The sequence below is a fragment of the Ostrinia furnacalis genome, unplaced genomic scaffold (genome assembly GCF_004193835.3).
Source record: "Ostrinia furnacalis isolate ACB-3 unplaced genomic scaffold, ASM419383v2 OfSCF6199, whole genome shotgun sequence".
NCBI classification, from domain to species: Eukaryota; Metazoa; Arthropoda; class Insecta; order Lepidoptera; family Crambidae; genus Ostrinia; species Ostrinia furnacalis.
In genome coordinates this window covers 20453-44725 of record NW_021136438.1, presented here as the reverse complement: position 1 = coordinate 44725, position 24273 = coordinate 20453, and the positions used below count along the sequence as shown (strand labels likewise).

The 24273-nt window shown below is 39.5% G+C and overlaps 1 protein-coding gene across 1 annotated transcript; it reads right to left on the bottom strand.

The window, feature by feature from the left end:
- Window positions 1-665: 665 nt before the first annotated feature.
- Window positions 666-24050, bottom strand: LOC114362098 (cyclin dependent kinase Eip63E). The gene is made up of 7 exons (XM_028317367.1): window positions 24025-24050; window positions 14996-15170; window positions 11777-11901; window positions 9749-9885; window positions 6376-6515; window positions 5594-5855; window positions 666-1684 (listed from the first exon to the last, which is right to left on the bottom strand). Exons 1-7 carry the CDS (start codon window positions 24048-24050, stop codon window positions 1617-1619), a joined length of 933 nt encoding a protein of 310 aa, XP_028173168.1. The 3' UTR covers window positions 666-1616.
- Window positions 24051-24273: the final 223 nt, after the last annotated feature.

Genomic DNA, 24273 nt, shown 5'->3' with positions numbered 1-24273 from the left:
GTAGTATAATTATAATGCCAATACAATATCAAAAACTGAAAATTGTAGATTTCCTCTCAGCCAGTTTTAAATATTTTAAAATGAATATCGCGTTTTTACAGAGGCGCGTAAATATTTTAGCTGTAAATATGTATACATTTCACGATAAAGTTGCATTCCCAATGGCATTAACATTATTAAGTATTTAAACCTTACCCGTGTTATTATTTGCATAAATGATTATATTATCCGCCCGAGTTGTTTCCTCTTGGCACTCACGTACAAATACCAAACTAATATTAAAATGTGGAAATAATTTAGGACACACGTGAACTTTATGTAGCATTGGAGTACTTTTGTCGGACTTTATAACTTTGAAAGCTGTGCATTTAGCCACTTGTTACTCTTTATTGTCCTCACGTACGTTGTATGGTTCACACTGCGTCCCATATAGTGCCGTAAGTCAGCCTTAAGTACGATGTTACTACTTAAACTGCTATTATAATGCTATTATACTGCTAATGTACAGCCATAGTGAACTTAAAGCTGTCTAATTTGTGCCCAAACTGGTTCTATAAAAGCATTATAGCAAGCTATACAGCTCGTATACAGCTGACATACACAGCTTGTGGAGTACATGTGAACGACTATTGAACTCTTAAATGGAGTAAAATGTTACTTGGGGAGGCTCGCGTAACGTTGTGGCGTTAAGCGTTGTTACGTGAAGTTATCTCAGCCAATCTGGGTTAACGATGTTCCCAAGTGTACGTTTCTTTGCACTTGATTGTACTTAAGATGCATTTATATGCACGTTGCTCTTCCTGGTAGATCAAAAAAGGATGTGGCGACAAAGATAATGCTCTTCGGTGTACCTCTTGTCATTTAATTCATTGTAAAAAGCTTTTTCAAAGCGGCCATTTAACTCAAACTAAAATAAGTTTAGAAAAAAACATGTCGCAATTATAGAGCATTATCCCTGACACCATAGGTTACACAAATCGCGAACTTGTGATAAAGGCCTCAATTAAAAAACCGTATAGCTTTCATAAGACTGCATTAGAGTAAACTTCGTCGACAATTATTCCTTATTATAAATAAACATCTTCAAAATTTTTACCAAATTATGAGCATATATCCAGCATAAAAATCTTTTAAAATAACACTTCATACTCTTCTCAATTATAGATATACATGGCACACTGCTCTGTTTATATATTTATACATATAATTCGTACACTCGATACCTATCAGTTTACCTTGTCACCATAGAATAATTGAATTATATGGATGGATATTCCGTTAGAAGCTTAACAAGCGCTTAAGTATTCATCGACAAGCGATTGACGGATGGACAATCAACGAACGAAAGGTGCGAGGAGTAGACGAATACTGCCGCTGGCATTCGATGCCCTGTGGAGCGTTTTTTTAAACTAACAAGAGAAACTATCACGAAACATTGGTCCACCGAGACGATTCAACCAGATTTCGACGTTAAAACTATAGGAATTGAAACGTACTAGCTAACGAATGACGTCGCGCGCGGTGCGATCGGCGGCGAGCGACGTTCGGCGGCTGGCGAACGTTCGGTGGGCGATCGACGCGGCGACGACGCGGATTCAACTAAGGCGCTATGGGGCTCACTTGATGGCGGCGTGCCGGCTCTCGGCGTGCATGCTCACGCCTTCCACTGTGAAGATTGACACCTCTGCAACAAAATACTACGTTAGAACACCTGCATTGTTGGCCAATTAATTGTTATTCGCATTTTTTGGTACTATTTTGTTAACTGTTCCTACTATCATAGGAATTCTAGCCGGAAAGTAAGCAATTATTTTCCACGAATTATGATATAAATACTCGTGCATATAGCAGGATTCGAACTCGTATCTGAGCCTGGCTTTTCCATCCATTACGTCAAACACCAAGACAGGCGGCAGTTAAGCATACGTACAAGTATGAATTTAAGGCGTATAAAGAGAAAAGCGAGCCTCAATTCTCTCATTTTCAATAACTTAATATTCGTCTTATCTCAACTTCTGAACAATGGAAGGTATTCAGAAATACCTTTCAAATATCATGAAAGCCAGCCGTCTTGAACTTGAAAATTCAATTATAAACAGCGATATATTCTTTATTCGACGAAACTAAAATATGCACATGACATATACCTTACAAGATTACATTAAACTTGCAACTTTTACCAACAACCAAAACGTATTTCGGTAAAAACGCGACCTCGCCGGAATAAAGCCTTAATCCCCACGACGTTTCTCTCTCATTTGTTTCTCCCCAACAAAAACATCTCTGAAAATCTTCCCCCATATTCAGTGATTTAAAAACTACAATGTCATTTGTTTTTAAATCAGTCTGCGGAGTCGCACGCGTCCCTCGTCACGCCTGGTTTCCCGCGACCCCTCAGTTTTAACTCAATTATGACCTCGTTCAGTCAAAGGGGAGACACCTGCGTTATTTTGATGGTGCGCTTTCCCATTCCGATGCGTAAGTGATAGTAAATTTTATTATCGCTACATAGGAATTCCATTTTATTTTTGTTTACTTCCCGTTTGCGGTAGTTTTGGTACAAGTTGTAAGAGTAAAGTGGATAATAAAAGGCGTTTAAACAAATGTGTAACATGCCGACATTGGCCTATCCAACTAGCGTGGGCACTGTAGGTCAAATCCTAAATTTGCATCTGGTAAATTGGACATGGTTGGGTTCCTGAATTGGAGACTAAAATTAACCTGATGATGCTGGTGAAGCTATGCATTTTGTAAACGTATTCACATCTCTTTAGCAGGCTGTAGTAACATGGCCGCTAGTCTCTCAACCTCGCGCCCACCCTATATCACGAGAACAGGCACTTACCATCAGGCAGGTCCCTCAACCGTGGCGGCAGGGAAGCGAAGTACGCGTGATACAGCGCGCTATGCGCCGCCAGACGCCTGGTGGGATCTGGCTGGAGTAACGTGGCCGCTAGCCTCTCAACCTCGCGCCCACCCTATATCACGAGAACAGGCACTTACCATCAGGCAGGTCCCTCAACCGTGGCGGCAGGGAAGCGAAGTACGCGTGATACAGCGCGCTGTGCGTCGCCAGACGCCTGGTGGGATCTGGCTGGAGTAACGTAGCCGCTAGCCTCTCAGCTTCGCACCCTTCCTCCCTAAGCCCAGTCAACTTATATGTCAAGTATAGTTAGTTACTCACCATCAGGCAGGTCTCTCAACCGTGGCGGCAGGGAAGCGAAGTACGCGTGATACAGCGCGCTGTGCGTCGCCAGACGCCTGGTGGGATCTGGCTGGAGTAACGTGGCCGCTAGCCTCTCAGTCTCCCGCCCTCCCGCAGTCAAGAGAACACATTTATCAAGTCGTCGTCGTCATCGAACAACGTCGCATGTCTACATCCGCCAACTTCTGTTTTTAGGCATTAAATTACTACTAAAGTCGCTCCTTTATATCATTATTCTTATTTTTTAAAGTTCACAAACATACCGAAGCTACAGAATCAAAAATAGATGGATGTGATTATTCTAACGCAGTACAGAGACGAGTTTGTGCAAGATAACACTTTATAGATACATCGTTGTTCGACGACGGCGACGAAGTGTACTCACCATCAGGCAGGTCCCTCAACCGTGGCGGCAGGGAAGCGAAGTACGCATGATACAGCGCGCTATGCGCCGCCAGACGCCTGGTGGGATCTGGCTGGAGTAACGTAGCGGCTAGCCTCACAGCATCGCAGCCTCCCTCTCTTAGTCCATACAACTTATATGTCAAGTATAATCACTCACCATCAGGCAGGTCTCTCAACCGTGGCGGCAGGGAAGCGAAGTACGCGTGATACAGCGCGCTATGCGCCGCCAGACGCCTGGTGGGATCGGGCTGGAGTAACGTAGCCGCTAGCCTCTCAGCATCGCACCCTTCCTCCCTAAGCCTAGTCAACTATAATTGTCAAGTACAATCACTTACCATAAGGCAGGTCCCTCAACCGTGGCGGCAGGGAAGCGAAGTACGCATGATATAGCGCGCTATGCGCCGCAAGACGCCTGGTGGGGTCGGGCTGGAGTAACATGGACGTTAGCCTCTCAAGCCTTGCGTCCCCCTACCTAAGTCCAGACCACTTATATGTCAAGCGTAGTCACTCACCATCAGGCAGATCTCTCAACCGTGGCGGCAGGGAAGCAAAGTACGCGTGATACGCCTGGTGGAATCTGGTTGCAGTAACGTGGTCGCTAGCCTCTCAGCCTCCCGCCCCCTCCCTAAACCAAAGGAATATGTCACGAGAACAGTCACTCACCATCAGGCAGGTCCCTCAACCGTGGCGGCAGGGAAGCGAAGTACGCGTGATACAGCGCGCTATGCGCCGCCAGACGCCTGGTAGGGTCTGGCTGGAGTAACGTAGCCGCTAGCCTCTCAGTCTCCCGCAGTCAAGAGAACACATTTATCAAGTGTACAGTCACTCACCATCAGGCAGGTCCCTCAACCGCGGGGGCAGGGAAGCGAAGTACGCATGATACAGCGCGCTATGTGCCGCTAGACGCCTGGTGGGATCTGGCTGCAGTAACGTAGCCGCTAGCCTCTCAGTCTCCCGCAGTCAAGAGAACACATTTATCAAGTGTACTCACCATCAGGCAGGTCCCTCAACCGTGGCGGCAGGGAAGCAAAGTACGCGTGATACAGCGCGCTATGCGCCGCAAGACGCCTGGTGGGATCTGGCTGGAGTAACGTGGCCGCTAGCTTCCCTCTCTTTCCCTACATCACAAGATTAGTCACTCACCATCAGGCAGGTCCCTCAACCGTGGCGGCAGGGAAGCGAAGTACGCGTGATACAGCGCGCTATGCGCCGCCAGACGCTTGATAGAATCGGGCTGGAGTAACGTGGCCGCTAGCTTCCCTCTTTCTTTCCCTACATCACAAGATTAGTCACTCACCATCAGGCAGGTCCCTCAACCGTGGCGGCAGGGAAGCGAAGTACGCGTGATACAGCGCGCTTTGCGCCGCCAGACGCCTGGTAGGATCGGGCTGGAGTAACGTGGCTGCTAGCCTCTCAGCCTCGCACCCTTCCTCCCTAAGCCCAGTCAACTTATATTTCAAGTATTATCACTCACCATCAGGCAGGTCTATCAACCGTGGCGGCAGGGAAGCGAAGTACGCGTGATACAGCGCGCTATTCGCCACCAGACGCATGGTGGGATCTGGCTGGAGTAACGTAGCCGCTAGCCTCACAGCATCGCAGCCTCCCTCTCTTAGTCCATACAACTTATATGTCAAGTATAATCACTCACCATCAGGCAGGTCTCTCAACCGTGGTGGCAGTGAAGTGAAGTACACATGGTACAGCGCAGCGCGCTATAAGCGGCCAGACGCCTAATAGGACTGGCCGGAGTAACGTGGCCGCTAGCCTCTCAGCCTTGCGCAGTCAAGAGAACAAATTTATCAAGTGTACTCACCATCAGGCAGGTCTCTCAACCGTGGCGGCAGCGAAGCGAAGTATGCATGATACAGCGCACTATGCGCTGCCAGACATCTGGTGGGATCTGGCTGGAGTAACGTGGCCGCTAGCCTCTCAGTCTCGCGCAGTCAAGAGAACATATTTATCAAGTGTACAGTCACTCACCATCAGGCAGGTCCCTCAACCGTGGCGGCAGGGAAGCGAAGTACGCGTGATACAGCGCGCTATGTGCCGCAAGACGCCTGGTAGGGTCTGGCTGGAGTAACGTGGCCGCTAGCCTCTCAGCCTCGCGCCCCCCCTCCCTAAGCCGGGGGAAGGCTGACCCTAGCGGCCGGCCGGGGCAGGTGCCCCACCGGGTCACGTGTGTCCGGAGACCGGGTAACCGGCTGACGCCCACCCAGCTTTCTTCTGTCGGCGTGCCTACCACCTGTTAAAAGTTTTTTGGTTAGATATCTATGAAAGATCATCCCCACAATAAAGTAAGAAACGTCTGGCAACACTGAGCTAAAGTGACGCTTTCTTTGGAATAGAATAAACGGAGGGATGTTGTAGGATTAAAAGAGGAAAATATTTTCCTTGGACACCCTTCAAATGAGTTACGTCTATCGTGATATTAATATGGCTAACCACAAACAAGCGCTCAGAACACGTCATGGCTTTTCATTTTCACATAGTGTGAACGTATTCAAAAAGAATCACGTATTTCGCGATATGGTAGTTTTACAGTGACCAAAACGCGTTGCGTATAATAATAATGCATAATAATAATGTAAGCAGTAAGCAGGTTTCCCAGTCACGAAGGTTGCGCCTGTCCACCTGGATTAGGGCAGGGAAGGACCGATCGCTGTGAAAATATTTAAAGCCTCCTTTGTTCAGCAGTAGACATCTTCTGGCTGAGAAGAGCTCTCTTTTGAGGACATATACCTATGAGGAGCAGGAGTTCTAACCTTAAAGATCTTGTCGAGCTGATCGTGCGTGTCACGCACGCCAGGGAAGGTGGGGACGCCGCACAGCATCTCCACGAAAATGCAGCCCACGCCCCACATGTCCAGCGACGTCGAGTACTCCGTGCTGCCCAGCAGTACATCTGCGAGACAAGTTAATGCTGCTGAATGTTTATAGAACATGATCACTATCCCTATTGTATTAAGGTAGATGTAGCTCGTGCCCCACATATTAGCGACGTCGAGTACTCCGTGCTGCCCAGCAGTACATCTGCGAGACAAGTTAATGCTGCTGAATGTTTATAGAACATGATCCCTATCCCTATTGTATTAAGGTAGATGTAGCTCGTGCCCCACATATTAGCGACGTCGAGTACTCCGTGCTGCCCAGCAGTACATGTGCGAGACAAGTTGATGCTACTGAATGTTTATAGAACATGATCCCTATCCCTATTGTATTAAGGTAGATGTAGCTCGTGCCCCACATATTAGGGACGTCGAGTACTCCGTGCTGCCCAGCAGTACATCTACGAAACAAAATACTCATGCTGAAAATGTTCTTAATAATTTGTCAGTAATTGCTAAATATCCTCAAATTGCTTAATGACATCGTAAAGGTAGCAGGGAAGGGCTAGACGCAGGCTGCTCGCTACCAATCGATCAACGTAGAAAGCATTGGGAGAAGCCCATGTTCAGTAGTGGACGTCCTATGGCTGAAATGATAGATGATGAATTGCTAAATTCCTGTTAACCCTTACGAGTACGGTAAATATATGCTTAGGTTACGAGTTGATTCGATCCAACAGTCCTGGAAGACACCGGTGGCTATCCATTAAGGATAGGCCCCGTCCTTCTAGCGGGAAGAGTCCCACATAACCCACTGGCTGCCCCATCGGCTAGTGGATATGCGTAAAGCATTTCCCGACGAAAAAAAAGGAGTGGGTTCACCACAATAATCACGCGGTCGAGGGTGGTCGTATACTCAAATCGTAGTCTGATGCCAACACCGCTGGGCTCAGGGTTGCTTGATTTAAATCATGATTTAAATCACGATTTATATTGCATGATTTTTTTAATAAAAATCACTGATTTAAATCAAATGCCAAAAATGGAATTAATGAAAGGCTGGGACTTTATATTAATCAACTGTAATGTTCGAAAACAATGTTAAATAATAGGTGTTAATGTATGAAATTGATTTTTTGAATAGAGAATCAGAAAAAAATATTTTTTCCGTACAAACATGTTTGCGATTTTTTAGATAACCACACAATTTATTTTTTTTGGTGGTGTTGCCAGCTCTATACATCAATTCTACGTAAATAAAAATGTTTTCCGTAAGAAAAACTAAAGAAATGATCGCAAAACGTAATAAAAATCGTAAAAATCAAATAAATCAAAAAAATCGTGATTTTTTCTTAAAAATCTGATTTTTTTGATTAAAATAAATAAATCATGATTTTTTTCCACCCTGGCTGGGCTATTGTCGCTTTACATTCGATTTTGAATGATATCAGATCATTCGTTTCGTTGCAGTATTCAAAGCCAACGCACAAGGTGTTCAGATAACTTCCAACTTAAATAAGTTCCTTCCCACTTAAGGCGAATGACGGAGCACCGGGGTCTTTTTAGTGGGTATGCCTTTGTCCTTCTGACTTGGTGCGCCCCACATAACCTACCCTGTCCCCGCAGGATAGGTATGCAATTCAATGCATTTTTTCATCAAAAAAAGGTTAAAAATAGGATTTTGTCGGACATCTCATGAAGCAGTGTTAAACTTAGCTATTAACGTGTGCTAAAAATAACTTTTAATTTACTCTTAGCGGTTTTTCCACACACGTAGAGCGCTGAAACCTATTTGTGGAACTACAAATGACAAAGTAATACATGTAACACATTAGGAGCATGCTAAAATAAATTAGCGAATGCATAAATGAGTTTACACATGCCAAATATAAATAATTGACCGGCCTACGTCAGAGCGTCACACCATATTAGCAAAGTAAATTATGACTTTAATAGGTGATCATGATCGTTTATTTAATACTCGTTTCTGCCCTTGGCTTACGTAGACTTCATACAATAAGATTGTGACAATAGTTGTCAGTCGTTGACTCTAGGGTCATGACCTCATTGTCATCATAATCTACACGAAAAAACCTCCTCAGCCAGCGTTAAATCATCCATTTGCCTCTCTGGTAAATTAGAGAGGGTCGTGCTCCTGTAACTAAATGGCCTAATGATGATGATTACATGAAAGAATAAGACAAAAGACAAACAGTTTTCTTCTCTCTTCTTTTTCTCCTGTCTTACCTGGAGGTCTGTACCATAACGTGACGACTTCGTGCGAGTACGTGTGGCTGGGAACCGACTTGGCCCGCGCCAGCCCGAAATCCGCTAGCTTGAGCTCGCCGTGAGACCTTATGTGACCTCAGTAATCAATTATCACAATCCATATAAAAAAGAAAGAAGACTGTAATTGCTGTCTCACCTGGAGGTCTGTACCATAACGTCACGACTTCGTGCGAGTACGTGTGACTGGGAACCGACTTGGCCCGCGCCAGCCCGAAGTCCGCTAGCTTGAGCTCGCCGTGAGACCTTATGTGACCTCAGTAATCAATTATCACAATCCAGTTAAAAAGAAAGAAGACTGTAATTGCTGTCTCACCTGGAGGTCTGTACCATAACGTGACGACTTCGTGCGAGTACGTGTGGCTGGGAACCGACTTGGCCCGCGCCAGCCCGAAGTCCGCTAGCTTGAGCTCGCCGTGTGAACTTATGTGACCTCAGTAATCAATGATCACAATCCAGTTAAAAAGAAAGAAGACTGTAATTGCTGTCTCACCTGGAGGTCTGTACCATAACGTGACGACTTCGTGCGAGTACGTGTGGCTGGGAACCGACTTGGCCCGCGCCAGCCCGAAGTCCGCTAGCTTGAGCTCGCCGTGTGAACTTATGTGACCTCAGTAATCAATGATCACAATCCAGTTAAAAAGAAAGAAGACTGTAATTGCTGTCTCACCTGGAGGTCTGTACCATAACGTGACGACTTCGTGCGAGTACGTGTGGCTGGGAACCGACTTGGCCCGCGCCAGCCCGAAGTCCGCTAGCTTGAGCTCGCCGTGTGAACTTATGTGACCTCAGTAATCAATGATCACAATCCAGTTAAAAAGAAAGAAGACTGTAATTGCTGTCTCACCTGGAGGTCTGTACCATAACGTGACGACTTCGTGCGAGTACGTGTGGCTGGGAACCGACTTGGCCCGCGCCAGCCCGAAGTCCGCTAGCTTGAGCTCGCCGTGTGAACTTATGTGACCTCAGTAATCAATGATCACAATCCAGTTAAAAAGAAAGAAGACTGTAATTGCTGTCTCACCTGGAGGTCTGTACCATAACGTGACGACTTCGTGCGAGTACGTGTGGCTGGGAACCGACTTGGCCCGCGCCAGCCCGAAGTCCGCTAGCTTGAGCTCGCCGTGTGAACTTATTAGTAGGTTCTGTGGTTTCACGTCCCTGTTTCGAAGAAATAAGTATATTTATTAATTAAATACGTTAGCACAACGTTAGTACAGTTAGCGTCAAATAGTTCGTGACACCCAAAGTAGCCAAAAAGTTCACAACACGTCTTGTTAACTTGTCACGTTTTCTCAACTTTTTGGCCACTGGGTGTCACGAAGTACGAACTATTTGACACTGACTATACAAGGATTGCTAACGAAAGAACAAAATAATGTGGCATTAAAGATCGACAGGAATAAAGACTGTTTTTATTTTCATACAATAAAATTACTTCAACATACAATTAACCCCTGGAGAATCGAGTCATTGGGTTTCATGAATGCGAAGCAAAATAACGAGAGAACGATTTTACAGTAGTGGTCGGATGTTAGAGTTAAGTAGACCCATAATATTGTGTACAAATTATAGCGCTTCAACTTCATCGTAAATATGAGCTTTTCACCGAACTTGCGAAGCGCTCACCCGTGCCTATACTCAACGCATTATTTGCTGTTATTTAAAATCACATCTTTTGGAAGATAAATAATAATACATAATGTAATATAGGTACATGATGTCATATACTACGGGCTTGTCTCAGTAAAACTGTAAAGTATCACCGGGTGCAGGCATCGATATCTGCCGGCATCCCGCACGCCGGTCACGTCCGCAACGAACTTACGCTCGCCCGTGCCTATATTAAACGCGTTATTTGCTCTGCTCTTTTAAAGGCACATCTTTTGCTATGGGTGTATGATGACATAATGTATGTTTACTGCTCTATTGAATATACTGTAAGTAAGCAATAGTCATACTTGAGTATATTCTTTAGAATATTAGGTAGTCATAAGAAATTTTAATACAAATCAGAGTAATGTCATCTGAAAGTGACACTATTTTTAAACCATAATCTTATAATTATTTTTACATATTTGTGTCTCATGCATGACGGTAGTGGAGTAAAAAAATAAAGAATCGCGTTATTAATATAAAACGTGTAGGTGAAATAAACGAATATAATTTAAAGAAAACAACGTTTGACGATTAATTGACGTATGTAAAAAAACAAAAGTACATGATGCCAACATAAATAATTGTGATTTATTTGCGATTCGTTGTAAAATATTAGTCGATGTACTGATATAAATTACACAATTCACGACAAATACGTGATGTAACGTACCGGATACGTTATTACAACGAATGTAAGCTAATAAAACGAGCTATAACCAATTTGAAGTTTATTGCCGATGTGAAGTATACTCCGGAATATCGTAAAGTAAAAACTAATATCTATAAATAAAGTATCAATGAACATTAATCGAGTTACATACAGGGTGGGTTGATCAAGAGTTAAATAAAAATAAGAAGCCCGTATTGTAAAACGATACTCAAGTATGTTTTTTTACTAACGAATGGATAAATATTGAAACTAATCATAACAACCTTAAACCAATGCCCGAGTTTGAATCTATCGTCGTTTCATTACGGGCTTAAGATGAACTCGTTTCGTGTTGAAACATCCAGTCTATCAAATTAACAGCTTTTATTTGGACGAAAGCTAAACTAGATTCGAAGATTGTGCAAGTATTAAAATCTGGCAAAACGTTTATCAACACCTATTTTGATGGACTGACGACCTCAAGAAGATGGAAAAAGGCATGTGACAGTGCTTTGTGTCACTTCTTGGGGGAGGCTTACATCCATAATACAATAACAGCAGATAAATGATTCTTGATTCATTAGTAAACTGTCAATGGCTGAAATGATGTTGATACTTTCGCAACACAGCATTTATTGTCGAAAAGCAGTGATACGGTTAAGTAATACCTACTGGGAAAGCGCTTTTAGCTTTTTAAAAGCCTATTTGCAGATAATAAATTAATGACTATTATAACTTTCATACCTGTGTAAAACTCTTCTCCGATGGCAGTAGGACAGGCCGCGTAGCAGCTGGAACATGAACAGTCTGACGTTGTGGTGGTTCAACCCGCCCGGATGCCTCTCCATGTATTGTGATAGGTCCGTGTCCTGAGGGAAAAGGTTAATTGAAACACAACATTCTTGTGACGTAGGCATGAAGATAAAGGTGCGTTTACGTTGATGCTGAGATACGTAGAGCGGAGTTTTCATGCATTTCCGACGCTTAAATACGTCGGATTTATCAAAATACTGGTCCATCAAGCTCCGCTCAATCATCAATGGAAACAGATAATATTTATTTAGGGCTCTTGTATGAAGGGTCAAGAGAGTTGATTGTTATTTTTCATGTAAAGCATAATGTTAAAAAAATTAATGAGATAAATCTTGCATAAAATTTCAATCTGTAATACGCAAATACGAATTACGAAGATACTTAGCGTTATAGGGCTGATCATAAACCCTTATTTAATACTTATCACTATCTATAGCTTGGTCTTTGTAATTGTTGAAAATATTAGTCGGTACTTTAAATAAATACCGACTGTACAGAAAAATGTTTTATTTTATTTTATTCCATTTAAATAAAATTGGTTAGTTCGGCCGTCGAAAATAAATAATACAAGCAAATACGTATGCCGAACGTTTGAGTGTTAAATTTTACCTCAATTTATAGCACTTCCGTTGTACTTAATACTTATGTGCTGAAATGTGGAATAATATTGCTTCAAAATATACTCGTAAATTCGTCTATTTTGTTGGAAAACTTTTACGCTGAAAGATAATTAACATTTAAATACTCGTTACGAAGTTGATCGCTCAGATACCGAAGTTTCCTCATTTACATGATGCGATCAGAATATGAGCACAACAAGGGTGGAATATTGTATTATTGTTTGTTTATCAAAGAACGATTTAATTAATATACTTATCAAGGAGCAAATTAAAAACTCACTTCCTTATTCCAAGACCGTGTAACGTAAAGCATCAATAAATTAAAACAAGCGTATCAGGAAATTAAAATACAGTCTTTTGCAGAGATTCTGTATAAATCAACAATTGAGACGTAGTTGGTACAAAAAAGTATAAGGCTGAGTTGCACGATCTAACTTTGACCGTAACTGTAACGATAACCGGTATTTTTTGTATTGAGTTTAACAGATTTTTGACGTTTGTTAAAGTTAAAGTAAGATGGTGCAACCCAGCCTTAGATTTGGAAAATAAAAGAACAACGAAATAACAGCTGCAGTCTGTTTTATGCACAAATTCATCAGTACGAATCCCGTGCTAATATTAATCAAAACTAAACTAGAAAACATTAAATTGAGAACACAAGAACAATATTTCACGGAAGCAAACTCGTATTTCGACTGCACATAACTAAATATTAACTCGCCACAAATACAAACAACAACGTGCAAGTTTCGTGGTACCGTTCGCAGTAGTTCGACATATTCCCCTTATTACAAAAAAGTTAAACCCGGGACTAACACTGGTTTAAATTGTCATTTCCATACTAAATGTCTATTTAAACCAGAGTTTAACTTTCTGTAATAAGAGGGATTGGGTTCGGCGTCTTGTAACGAGGAGTATGAAAGTGTAGGATTTACAACATGGAAAAGTTAAACTTAGGCTGAGTTGCATCACCTTATTTTAACCGTAACAATAACAATAAATGGTGCTTTTGTACGGAGTTTGACAGATTTTTGACGTTTTTTAAAGTTAAAGTACGATGGTGCAACTCAGCCTTAGAAAATTGTGGACGTCGTTGATTGTTCTGTTCAGAAAACACGTGACAATTTCAGTATCAGCCGGCTTGATGCAGCTTATGGATAGTCAATTAATCACAAGAGTCTCGGTAGGGGGAGTTCGGAAAAAGACACGACATGTCACAAGGGAGGTGTGCAGTGAGATATCACGTGTGTACATTTTTTCTATGACCGCGGCTACTGAACTACTGGCAGAAGAAAAATGATTTTGGCGCCAAATACGTTTGACGTTGCCCCGTATGTTGTTTGTTTGTATCTAAAGTTAATATTAATATTTTAGGAAAAGGTGGTGAGGGTGTAGTCTAAAACTTCACCACGTAATGGGAGGAGGGGGTGAATAAAAAAAAAGTTTCTAAGAACATTGTGTGATTAATGGGTGAGGCCCTTCTTGTTGGAAACGTATTCTGTTTCAGGCTGTCTCCAAGTTTCTTTATTTATCTACTTACGCTTCGAATGCATTACAGTTTGAGATAGGGCAAGGGTAAGCGAACGCAGTAACAATTTCAGATTAGGGCAAGTCGGGTAGGTATGTGACCGCCTAAGGCGCCGGGAGTAAAAGTGACGATGCGGGGAAAGGGCGAAGTTAAAATGTGGAAACCCTTTTTGGCCATGAATGTTGACATACAACATCATATTGCTATTGATGTAAGATAAGTATAGGGATACTTTAGTTCATATATTTATTTTAAAACTTAGATATCTGTAGCATAAAGATTAAAGACATTCGTTGAGATGAGGATAAGAAGAGTGGTGAAGTGGAAGCCTCGAGACGAAACAAACGTCTGTCAATTCGATTCGATGTTCAGCTTCCAAAAGACGCACCACGAATGTGTCATCCTTTTCTCGCAGAATGATCTCTACTAAGGAGTGACAAGGACATCTAGATGACTCACCACAAACTCGAACACGAAGGTTAGCGTCTCCCGCGTGTGCAGTATGTCGTGCAGCGTGACGATGTTGGCGTGCTTCAACTCTTTTAGAAGCGACGCCTCACGAATCGCCGTGAGAGGCTTCCTTCCTTTTCTCGTAGCCTGATTTCTACCAAGGTGGGACAAGGACAGCCAGATGACTCACCACAAACTCGAACACGAAGGTCAGCGTCTCCCGCGTGTGCACTATGTCGTGCAGCGTGACGATGTTGGCGTGCTTCAACTCTTTTAGAAGAGACGCCTCACGGATCGCCGTGAAAAGCTTCCCTCCTTTTCTCGCAGTCTGATTTTTATTATAGAGAGACAAGGACAGCCAGATGACTCACCACAAACTGGAACACGAAGGTCAGCGCCTCCCGCGTGTGCACTATGTCGTGCAGCGTGACGATTTAGGCGTGCTTCAACTCTTTTAGAAGAGACGCCTCACGGATCGCCGTGAAAAGCTTCCCTCCTTTTCTCGCAGCATGATTTCTACTAAAGAAAGACAAGGACAGCCAGCTGACTCACCACAAACTCGAACACGAAGGTAAGCGTCTCCCGCGTGTGCACTATGTCGTGCAGCGTGACGATGTTTGCGTGCTTCAACTCCTTTAGAAGCGACGCCTCACGGATCGCCGTGAAAGGCGCGCCCTCCTCTTCTTGCAGTCTGATTTCTTTCAGTGCTACTACTTGCTGTGTTAAACTGCGGACAAAGAACGGTTCATTTAAGAAATTATCTTTGAGTTGAGTACAATTGTACGTTTTCACTGATATACTTAAGTAGAGGAATTAGTAGGTACGTGGTCGTGTGAACGGAATGACATAGCTATCTCAAGTTCATTGGCTAGACAGCTAAACTGTCTTGTTCTAAAATGTCTTGTTAACACCTCATTTGCTGTTAATGGGCTGCTAACAACGCCTTTTTACTAGTCATTCAGAAACCGTAGAAGTAGACTTCGTTTTAGATTAGAAAAGAATGGGACCAGATTGAGGCAGGCACTTTTAATTAAAATACCAAGAAATAACTGTCAAGTTGTCAAGTCGAATTGCCAGTCAATGAGGCGAGAAATAAACGTTATTTACAGCCGTCGAAAACTATTCTCTAGTAATTACCCTATTACGTTGTAATTACACATAGATGAGTGAGCATTAAACTGTACTAATCTGTTCTCTCGTTAGCTCATTTATTCGCATAGGGGGAGTTAGCGCATCGTAACTTTGGAGTGTTTGCGGACGGTGTACACAAACTGGGACGAAACCATAAACCATGGTAGCGCTGAAAGCGCAGGCTCTTTGAATATGGCCAAAAGGTTCTCATATAATATTCAATGACAGAATGAGTATCAGGAAAATGATATTTTATTATTATTCCTGTTAATCTAAAATGGCTCTACAAGGTGTATAGGTTTGTTAGCAACGAAAGGATTAACGCTGATTTGGCTATCAAATTACACCTGAGGAACGCGGGGAGTCGTACGGGATAACAAAAAGATATTCCTTGTGGCATTCGAACGTTGGCGGCGAGCTAGAACGCCATGACCCGAGAGCCTTTTAAAATACCAGTGTGTTGTGTACCTATGATTGATGGCTTGAATTGGCAAATTATGGTATTGGTGAATAAGTTGGTTTCAGACTATTTGTATTTAATATCCAATTTGTGAGTGAGTATGTGTACGAATCTAACATATCAGAAGTGAGTCCGACGCCCATTGGTATGTAAATTATTTATTTTTATTATTATTGATCAAGTTGCATGAAAAAACAAGTGAGTTTTCTGGAAGTAGCCGCTCAATCAATAGTTGACTGGCAGAAAATAACATTAAGTCCTTATTTTATGCACTTTTATTTTGTGCGATAAAGTTCACAACAAATGAATGGAAAATACAGTGAGAAAAAAAAACTGATATTTGGATACTGTTACTTACGTTATTATTTGAGAAGATCTGCTGTGATAATTTAAAGTTTTAATTTAATTTAAGAAAAAAAAAAACCGCGAAGTGAGTAATTTTTGGTATGAGGATGTCATGATGCAATTTTTGCAAAGAAAGATTCCTTTTATTTATCAAGAATTGAAGATATTTATTATTTAGATCTTCGCAAGAAACTAAGTAAGAATTTGGAATTGCTAAAAGTGATTTTATAGTGAATATATTGAATTGGTAAAAGTACCATCTTACTAAGAGAAAAGATAAGTTCTCAGCAGATAGTTTATGATTAATATAAAGATATATCATAATGGCACAGTTCATTAATTTTATTTTTACTCCATCATTGGTTATTAAGATCTTAACAAAATAAATGTGAATTATTTGAAAGTGACAAAGGATTNATGAAACAACAAGTGAGTTTTCTGGAAGTGACCGCTCAATCAATAGTTGACTGGCAGAAAATAACATTGAGTCCTTATTTTATGCGCTTTTATTTTGCGCGATAAAGTTCACGACAAAAGAATGGAAAATACAGTGAGAAAAAGGAAACTGATATTGTTTTGGATACTGTTACTTACGTTATTAATTGAGAAGATCTGCTTCGATGGTTTAAAATTTTAATTTAATTAAAATAAAAAAAAAATAAAAAACGCGAAGTGAGTAATTTTTGGTATGAGGATGTCATTATGCAATTTTTGCAAAGAAAGATTTCTTTTATTTATCAAGTATTGAAGATATTTATAATTTAGATCTTCGCAAGAAACTAAGTATGAATTTGGAATGGCTAAAAGTGATTTTATAGTGAATATATTGAATTCGTAAAAGTACCATTTTACTAAGAGAAAAGATAAGTTCTCAGCAGATAGTTTATGATTAATATAAAATATATCATAATGGCACAATTCATTAATTTCATTTTTTTTACTCCATCATTGGTTATTAAGATTTTAACAAAATAAATTTTTTGAATTATTTGAAAGTGACAAAGGATTATCAGAAGTTATGTGTGTCAATTATGGAATATATTACTGTGAAATAATATGGTGATGTAAATTAAGTAAATTTAAATTACCCATAATTATAGAGTTCGTAATTATTTTGTATTCAATTAATGTAATATTACATGCTGTTTGGAACAAACACTGGTCAAACACATCCTGACTCGGATTGCGCTAGCGAAGCGAACCTGTGTTTATATTAACACCATTAAGATAAAATTTCGTGGCGAGGCCTCGAAACAATAAACACCATTGTGTGTGGTTCTAAAGGTTCAAAGTAAGTACTTGTGATTTGTTACTATTATGATGAATTTGGTTCGACAATTTGTCGTGATTGTGCAAACATGATTTATGGAGATACATATATTTTAAGAGTTACTGGTAATAATAATTTATATTTTGTGTATTTTAGCCCATGGAAAGGTATGGTACCTGCTATATTTACAAATGGCAAATGTACTGAAATAATCATAACATTGACTGACTGAACACATGGACGATGAAAGTTGGTAATTTTAACAAATCGATAATAAGTAGGTAAGACTACCTAATTGTCGTAGAGATGTGAACACAAATGATAAGTGTTTTGATTTTGACGTCGAAAAATAAATAAGATTCGGTAATTAGTTCATTACTCCAGTGAATGGAGTTGTTTTGAAGATACGTAATTAACACTGTCAGAGTGGTTAAAGATTGGTCAAAGTTTACAAGTTGAAAAGCGACACCTACGTGATTGTCTAAATGTGTCTGCGTTACATTTATGTTACCACACGCAATGTATTTGAAATAAAATCGTATCTGAGGTAAATGAAGTGATAAGTAAGTAATTTGTTTTCAACCATCAATGTGGGATTTAACAGTTGGGCTTTCAGATTTGGTAGCCATTGTGCTAGAATGTTTGTGATATTATATGAGTAACGTATTGGTTATTACGTCACTATGAAAAATTGAACTTGAGTTAATAATGGTTTGATACCTAAGTGTAAAGATCACGAAAGTCCGGTGATGTTGTGATGATAACAATGATTTTACAGATACTGATTGAAAGATTTGAATTAAATGATAATTTGTTAACCGGAACAAGGTAATTTAATACATAACTGATGTGTAATAAATCCAGTGCAGCTTATACAGCCATGTGTTGTGAGCGATACCTACCATGTAGTATCGATGAATATGATTTTAATCAAATTACTGGTTTTTACAACAGTTATTTAGAGCGGTTTTAAGTTTACGTTTGTTGATCTTGTTGAAGCGGATGTAGTGAAATTAGAGCTAGATAAATTGTGTACCATATGGGTAACAGTGTTTTAAAGCATACCTACAATTGATTTACCAAGAGACAGTTTATTGTGATTGGTGGTATAACCAATTAGCAGTGAAAATAGATACATCATTGAAATTACGTTATATTAGTTTGAGTGTAACTATCCCGTTGGGAAAAGTTATGGTGTGTTAATGTTGTAATTATTATTATTATTTGATGACTGAGTAAGAAAGGTAGGCCGAATAGCAAGCAGCGCTCACATAATTGTGAAATGGATGCTGAAGCTTAAACGGTGCTCACTCAGTAGGTAGATAGATACCTGAATTATTGAGTAAGGGAAATGCTATGAGAACAAATACAAGGGTGCCAGAGATTATTCTTATAAATAGACAAATTACCCATAATAATTGATGCAAATCGAACTATTTGATTCTAGTAACACAAATTGTGTCGAATACCCTATATTTTATAGTGAATGAATAGTGATGAATGAACTAACAAATAAGTAAGCTATAGACCTGAATCACTATGAAGAAGAGACTAATATACGAGTGATACTATGTGAAAAGAATGTATGTTTATTGATATGTGAAATGTGATAGTGATGTATGTAAAAAAAAAAAAAATATCCGAGACAAATGTCATACGACTTAAAAATAAAAGAAGCAACCTGCTTATTTGCGAGACAAGGAATCGAAACAGACTCGTCGTTCTGAAGTTCATATAACATGGTCACATTCTCTGTAATTTATGTAGAGTTTAATGTTTACCTACCATTTTCGAGCAGTGTACTAGTGGACCTGCCTGATAATGAATTGATAACACAATACTAATGATTTATGAGACTCAATTTAGCTGTTTTTACGTATATGCGAGACCTACAACACTGAAGACGAAAGAACTAGAGGTGTGTAAATTGGAGAATACAACTATGTAAATTCAAAACAGGACTACGAGGAGGCATGTGCCTGACAGACAGATCTTAGAGCATTTTGTTAATTGAGAGCAGCTTCTACGAGTGTCATACGGTGAAAACAATGTACTCAATTGAGTAGATAATATAAAATCCTCGCATGGATAGATGTTATAATATTATACAGAAATAAATTTAACCACATTTCAAGGTACGTGTTGCACCCACTCCTCTGAAGGTTGGAGACTCTACACTCGAAGTTGTCGACAATTATGTNATATAAAATCCTCGCATGGATAGATGTTATAATATTATACAGAAATAAATTTAACCACATTTCAAGGTACACTTAAAATATGGTATACGAAAGTTTAAAATAAGTAATGTACTTATTTGGTGATTAAGTTAAATCAGAATGATATTCCAGGGATGGAAATAAAAGTAAAAGGTTAATAAATGGAACGTTAAGAAAATGAAAAAAAAAGTTGCCTGTTGATAATGGATATAATACGAGTAGCAAAAGATACCTTAAGCAGGCTTTTGACGGAGGACAAAATTTTATTGAAAACCCGATCACTAGAATAAATGAAATATTAATAAAATAGAGCGATAATTGCAAACAGTAAAAGTTTACGTTTATCTTGGCGATTCTCGAAGTGGCTGTTCCAGTGTTAAATGAAGACATTATTTTAGTACATATATGTATCTATTTACATGGGACTAAACTTCTTTATAATGATTCAAGTTCATTGGTGGAAGAGTTAGTAAGTACTTACTGAATTCTGCAACGATCGACCCAGTTCACAAGAGTTATAACGCATACTTATTTGCTTCCCACTTTTAAAATCTGAAGATAATGATGTTACACCGGAAATGTTACATTACATTTCCGGTATTCCGGACTGTAACTGAATTTAACAGCATAAGATAATGAAAAGTTGAAGATGATAATGTAATAATTAATTGGCCACATATGAAAATTTGTCCATGGAAGTCGATACAAGTGTGGACACTGAGATGTTTACAAACATTTCAAATGACCGACTCCAGGCTCGAGTGTAGTTATTGTTATAAAACATTATCGGAACATTATGTATACGAAATTCATACATAAATAATTAAGTTGCAAAGGATACAACAAGTCGTAGTTCATTTAAATGAGAAGAGTTTTAATGGTGGACTTTATGAAACTGAACAATAATGGTGAATGATGAAATCAAAGTGATTGTGTTATTGTTTTACATATTATAGGTACGTTTGGTGAAAGTACTTATTAATATACAGGGTGTCCCAAAAACAATGGATAACCTTGTAACCATCGATAGACCTCGCCATGGTCTCCCTAACGTCCAATTTTGACCCCAGTAAAAATATCACTGTTATCAAGATTTTTAAGTTTTTGTGCATTTTTACAAAATTGCCACCTGTGATCACTTTTTCTCATGCCATTTCTACAAATGAGGATATTTTTCAATCTAGTTTTTTTCCTTATCACAAGGGATAGTTGGGTTATCAAAAAAAATGATTAAAGTTCAACAAATTAGTTTAAAAGTACGAAAATTTTAAGAAATTGCAGAGAAGAAGGAAAAATTAATTCATTGTCGTGCACTTTTGATCAGCCATCGTGTAAAAAAAATGTAGGAAGACCATCGTGCCCATTATCTTAAAAACTTCCTTGGTTAATTGAGATTCTAAAAAGGTATCATAAGCCTATGTATTCTGTATAATTTTTATCTTATGGCTACTTGAATAGCAACTAGTATGAAAACTGCAGAAATGAAATGACGGCGAATAAGGCAACAGGGTTCAAGTGGAGGCTACGTACCGGAAAGCGCATCGTAGGACGTCCACTTACAAAGTAGACCGACGACCTCATAAACGTAAGCAGCAAGGTGCTGGATGCAGGCCGCTACCAAGCGGTCATTATGAAAATCATTGGGGTACAGGCCTATGTTCAGCAGTGGACGTCCTATGGCTGAAATGATGATGATGATGATGAAAAATGTTGCTTTATTTAAATTCCTACGCTTAATATTATCCATTTGTATTTAATGCCACTATGCAGTCCTAATTTAACTATTACGAAAAAAACTCATTTTTGCAGTTTTCATACTAGTTGCTATTCAAGTAGCCATAAGATAAAAATTATACAGAATACATAGGCTTATGATATCTTTTTAGAATCTCAATTAACCAAGGAAGTTTTTAAGATAATGGGCACGATGGTTTTCCTACATTTTTTTTACACGATGGCTGATCAAAAGTGCACGACAATGAATTAATTTTTCCTTCTTCTCTGCAATTTCTTAAAATTTTCATACTTTTAAACTAATTTGTTGAACTTTAATCATTTCTTTTGATAACCCAACTATCCCTTGTGATAACTAGATTGAAAAATATCCTCATTTGTAGAAATGGCATGAGAAAGAGTGATCGCAGGTGGCAATTTTCTAAAAATGCACAAAACCTTAAAAATCTTGAAAACGGTGATATTTTTACTGGGGTCAAAATTGGACGTTAGGGAGACCATGGCGAGGTCTATCGATGGTTACAAGGTTATCCATTGTTTTTGGGACACCCTGTATACATTTACTACTATACATTTAGTGGACGTGACAACAAAGAAAAGTATATTTACTGCCATCTCAGTGAAATAATCCAAGATGTATGTATACAGATACATGATAATGTGTTCCAACTTATAGAAAACAGTGAATTTTTATAAATGGGATACACTTTTACAAGTGTACAAACATAGGTACGATTAACACGTGGTAAAATCTTTATCTACAATAATGAGAAATAAATAATTTGAATTTGAATAAACATGTCTTGTCTTATGAAGTGGTAGACATATTTTATTTATTTTGACGAATATAAGTGGTACTTCATTAGTTTGTCACACTTAAAAAGCATTACTGAAACTTATGATAGTGATCTAATCCACCATACCGTGTATGCGAGATGTGAGTAGTACATCCAGACTCACCACTATTTCCTTGAGTAAAGGAGCAGCACTAAAGTTATCAAGCATTTATAATTCCAAAAAAACCCTGGACAACAGTGCAGTAATAACAAGGCCGATTGTGAATCTAGCGAATACAAGAATTGAGACTAAAGTGAATTTAAAATGAGAGATTTGAAATGTGAAATAGTCACATCACCAATGGATACTTACTTTACAATATAGTGCAATGAGAGTTGAGACTAGAGTGAGTCTAACTAGAGGTTTGACAATGTGAAATAAATAGTTGTTACCAATGGATCCTACTTTAGGATATAATGCATTGAGAGTTGAGACTAGAGTGAGTCAACTAGAGACTTGACAATGTGAAAAGTCGTCACCAATGGATACCTACTTTAAATTATGAAAAGCGCATTGAGAGTTAAGATTAGACATGTGGACTATCCAATTACTACTCATTTTGGGATATGTACTATCGGGGACTCTTCCGCCTGACCACTTTGTAGAAATTTTAGCGTAAGCGCATCGCTCCGGTCACGTGCTCACCCCGTCTCTAATTGGTTACGCATTTTACTATATTTTTACTACGACCAATAAGAGACAATCAGGGCTTAGGTTGCAATACGAAATACCATTGTGCACTTTATTGTCATACGGTTAAGGTTTAAAACGAAATGTTTCTTTTTTTTCAATCTTTCTTCGTTTTAGGCTGAGTTGCACCACCTAACTTTGACCGTAGCTATAACGGTAACCGGTGCTTTTTGTATGGAATTTAAAAGTATGCCGAAGAGCAAGCAGTGCTCACTTAATCGTGAAATGGATGCTGAAGCTTAAGCGGTGCTCACTCAGTAGATAGCTGAATTATTTTAAAACTACATTATGAGTAAAATAAAGAAACGCTGGTCTCAATGTGACAATTTTATACGATTTACTGAATTGAAATGGAACGCTAATGTTTATAAATCTTATATTATTATGAGTGAAAAGGAGGCCGAAGTGCAAGCGGTGCTCACTTTAATTGTGAAAGGGATGTCGAAGCACAAGCGGTAGTCACTCAGTACCTGAATTATTACGAATATGTATATTGTTAGTGAAAAGGGGGCAGAAGTGTAAGCGGTGCTCACTCAAAAATGTGAAAGGGATGTCGAAGCACAAGCTGCGCTCACTCAGTACCTAAATTATTATAAGTTGTAAAATTGCTACACCCTTACAGAGTTAATATTAAGTATGATACAGTATGTGATGAAATATGACTTGCAAATAATGAATAAATAAATATTATGAATATACATATTATTATGAGTGAAAAGAATGCCGATGCACAAGCGATGCTTACTCAGTTTTTGAACAAGTAGAATCTTAAAGGGATTGTTCGACGAGTTTGCAAAGAGACCATATTAAACTTAGAAAGTCTATCACTGTACTGCTTAAGCGATCGGCCCATGCCGTACCTATATGTTATATACCTCAGGCATCTCTTCTGTACCCTTTCAATGGTATTAATGTGGACATTGTAGTAAGGGGACCATATCGGACAGCAATACTCTAAGACACTTCTAACCAAGCTAAAAAATAAGCACAACATACTACGGGGCCTCCTGAAAGATTTGGTGGTTCTTATAATGAATCCTAACAGTTTATTACTCACTTTAATAATTTGTTCATAATGATGGTGAAATGTTAATTCCTCGTCAAAATATACACCTAAGTCCCTTATGACCTCACTTCTACCCAG

Bases quoted from the DNA above. Each gene is read 5' to 3' on its own strand.
- LOC114362098 (XM_028317367.1), bottom strand. From the start codon at position 24,050: ATGTCCACATTAATACCATTGAAAGG. The intron at 15,171-24,024 runs GTACAGAAGAGA...CTTTGTCCGCAG, and splicing joins ACATTAATACCATTGAAAGG to TTTAACACAGCAAGTAGTAG. The intron at 1,685-5,593 runs GTGAGTGACTGT...ATTTTGTTGCAG, and splicing joins GTTGAGGGACCTGCCTGATG to AGGTGTCAATCTTCACAGTG.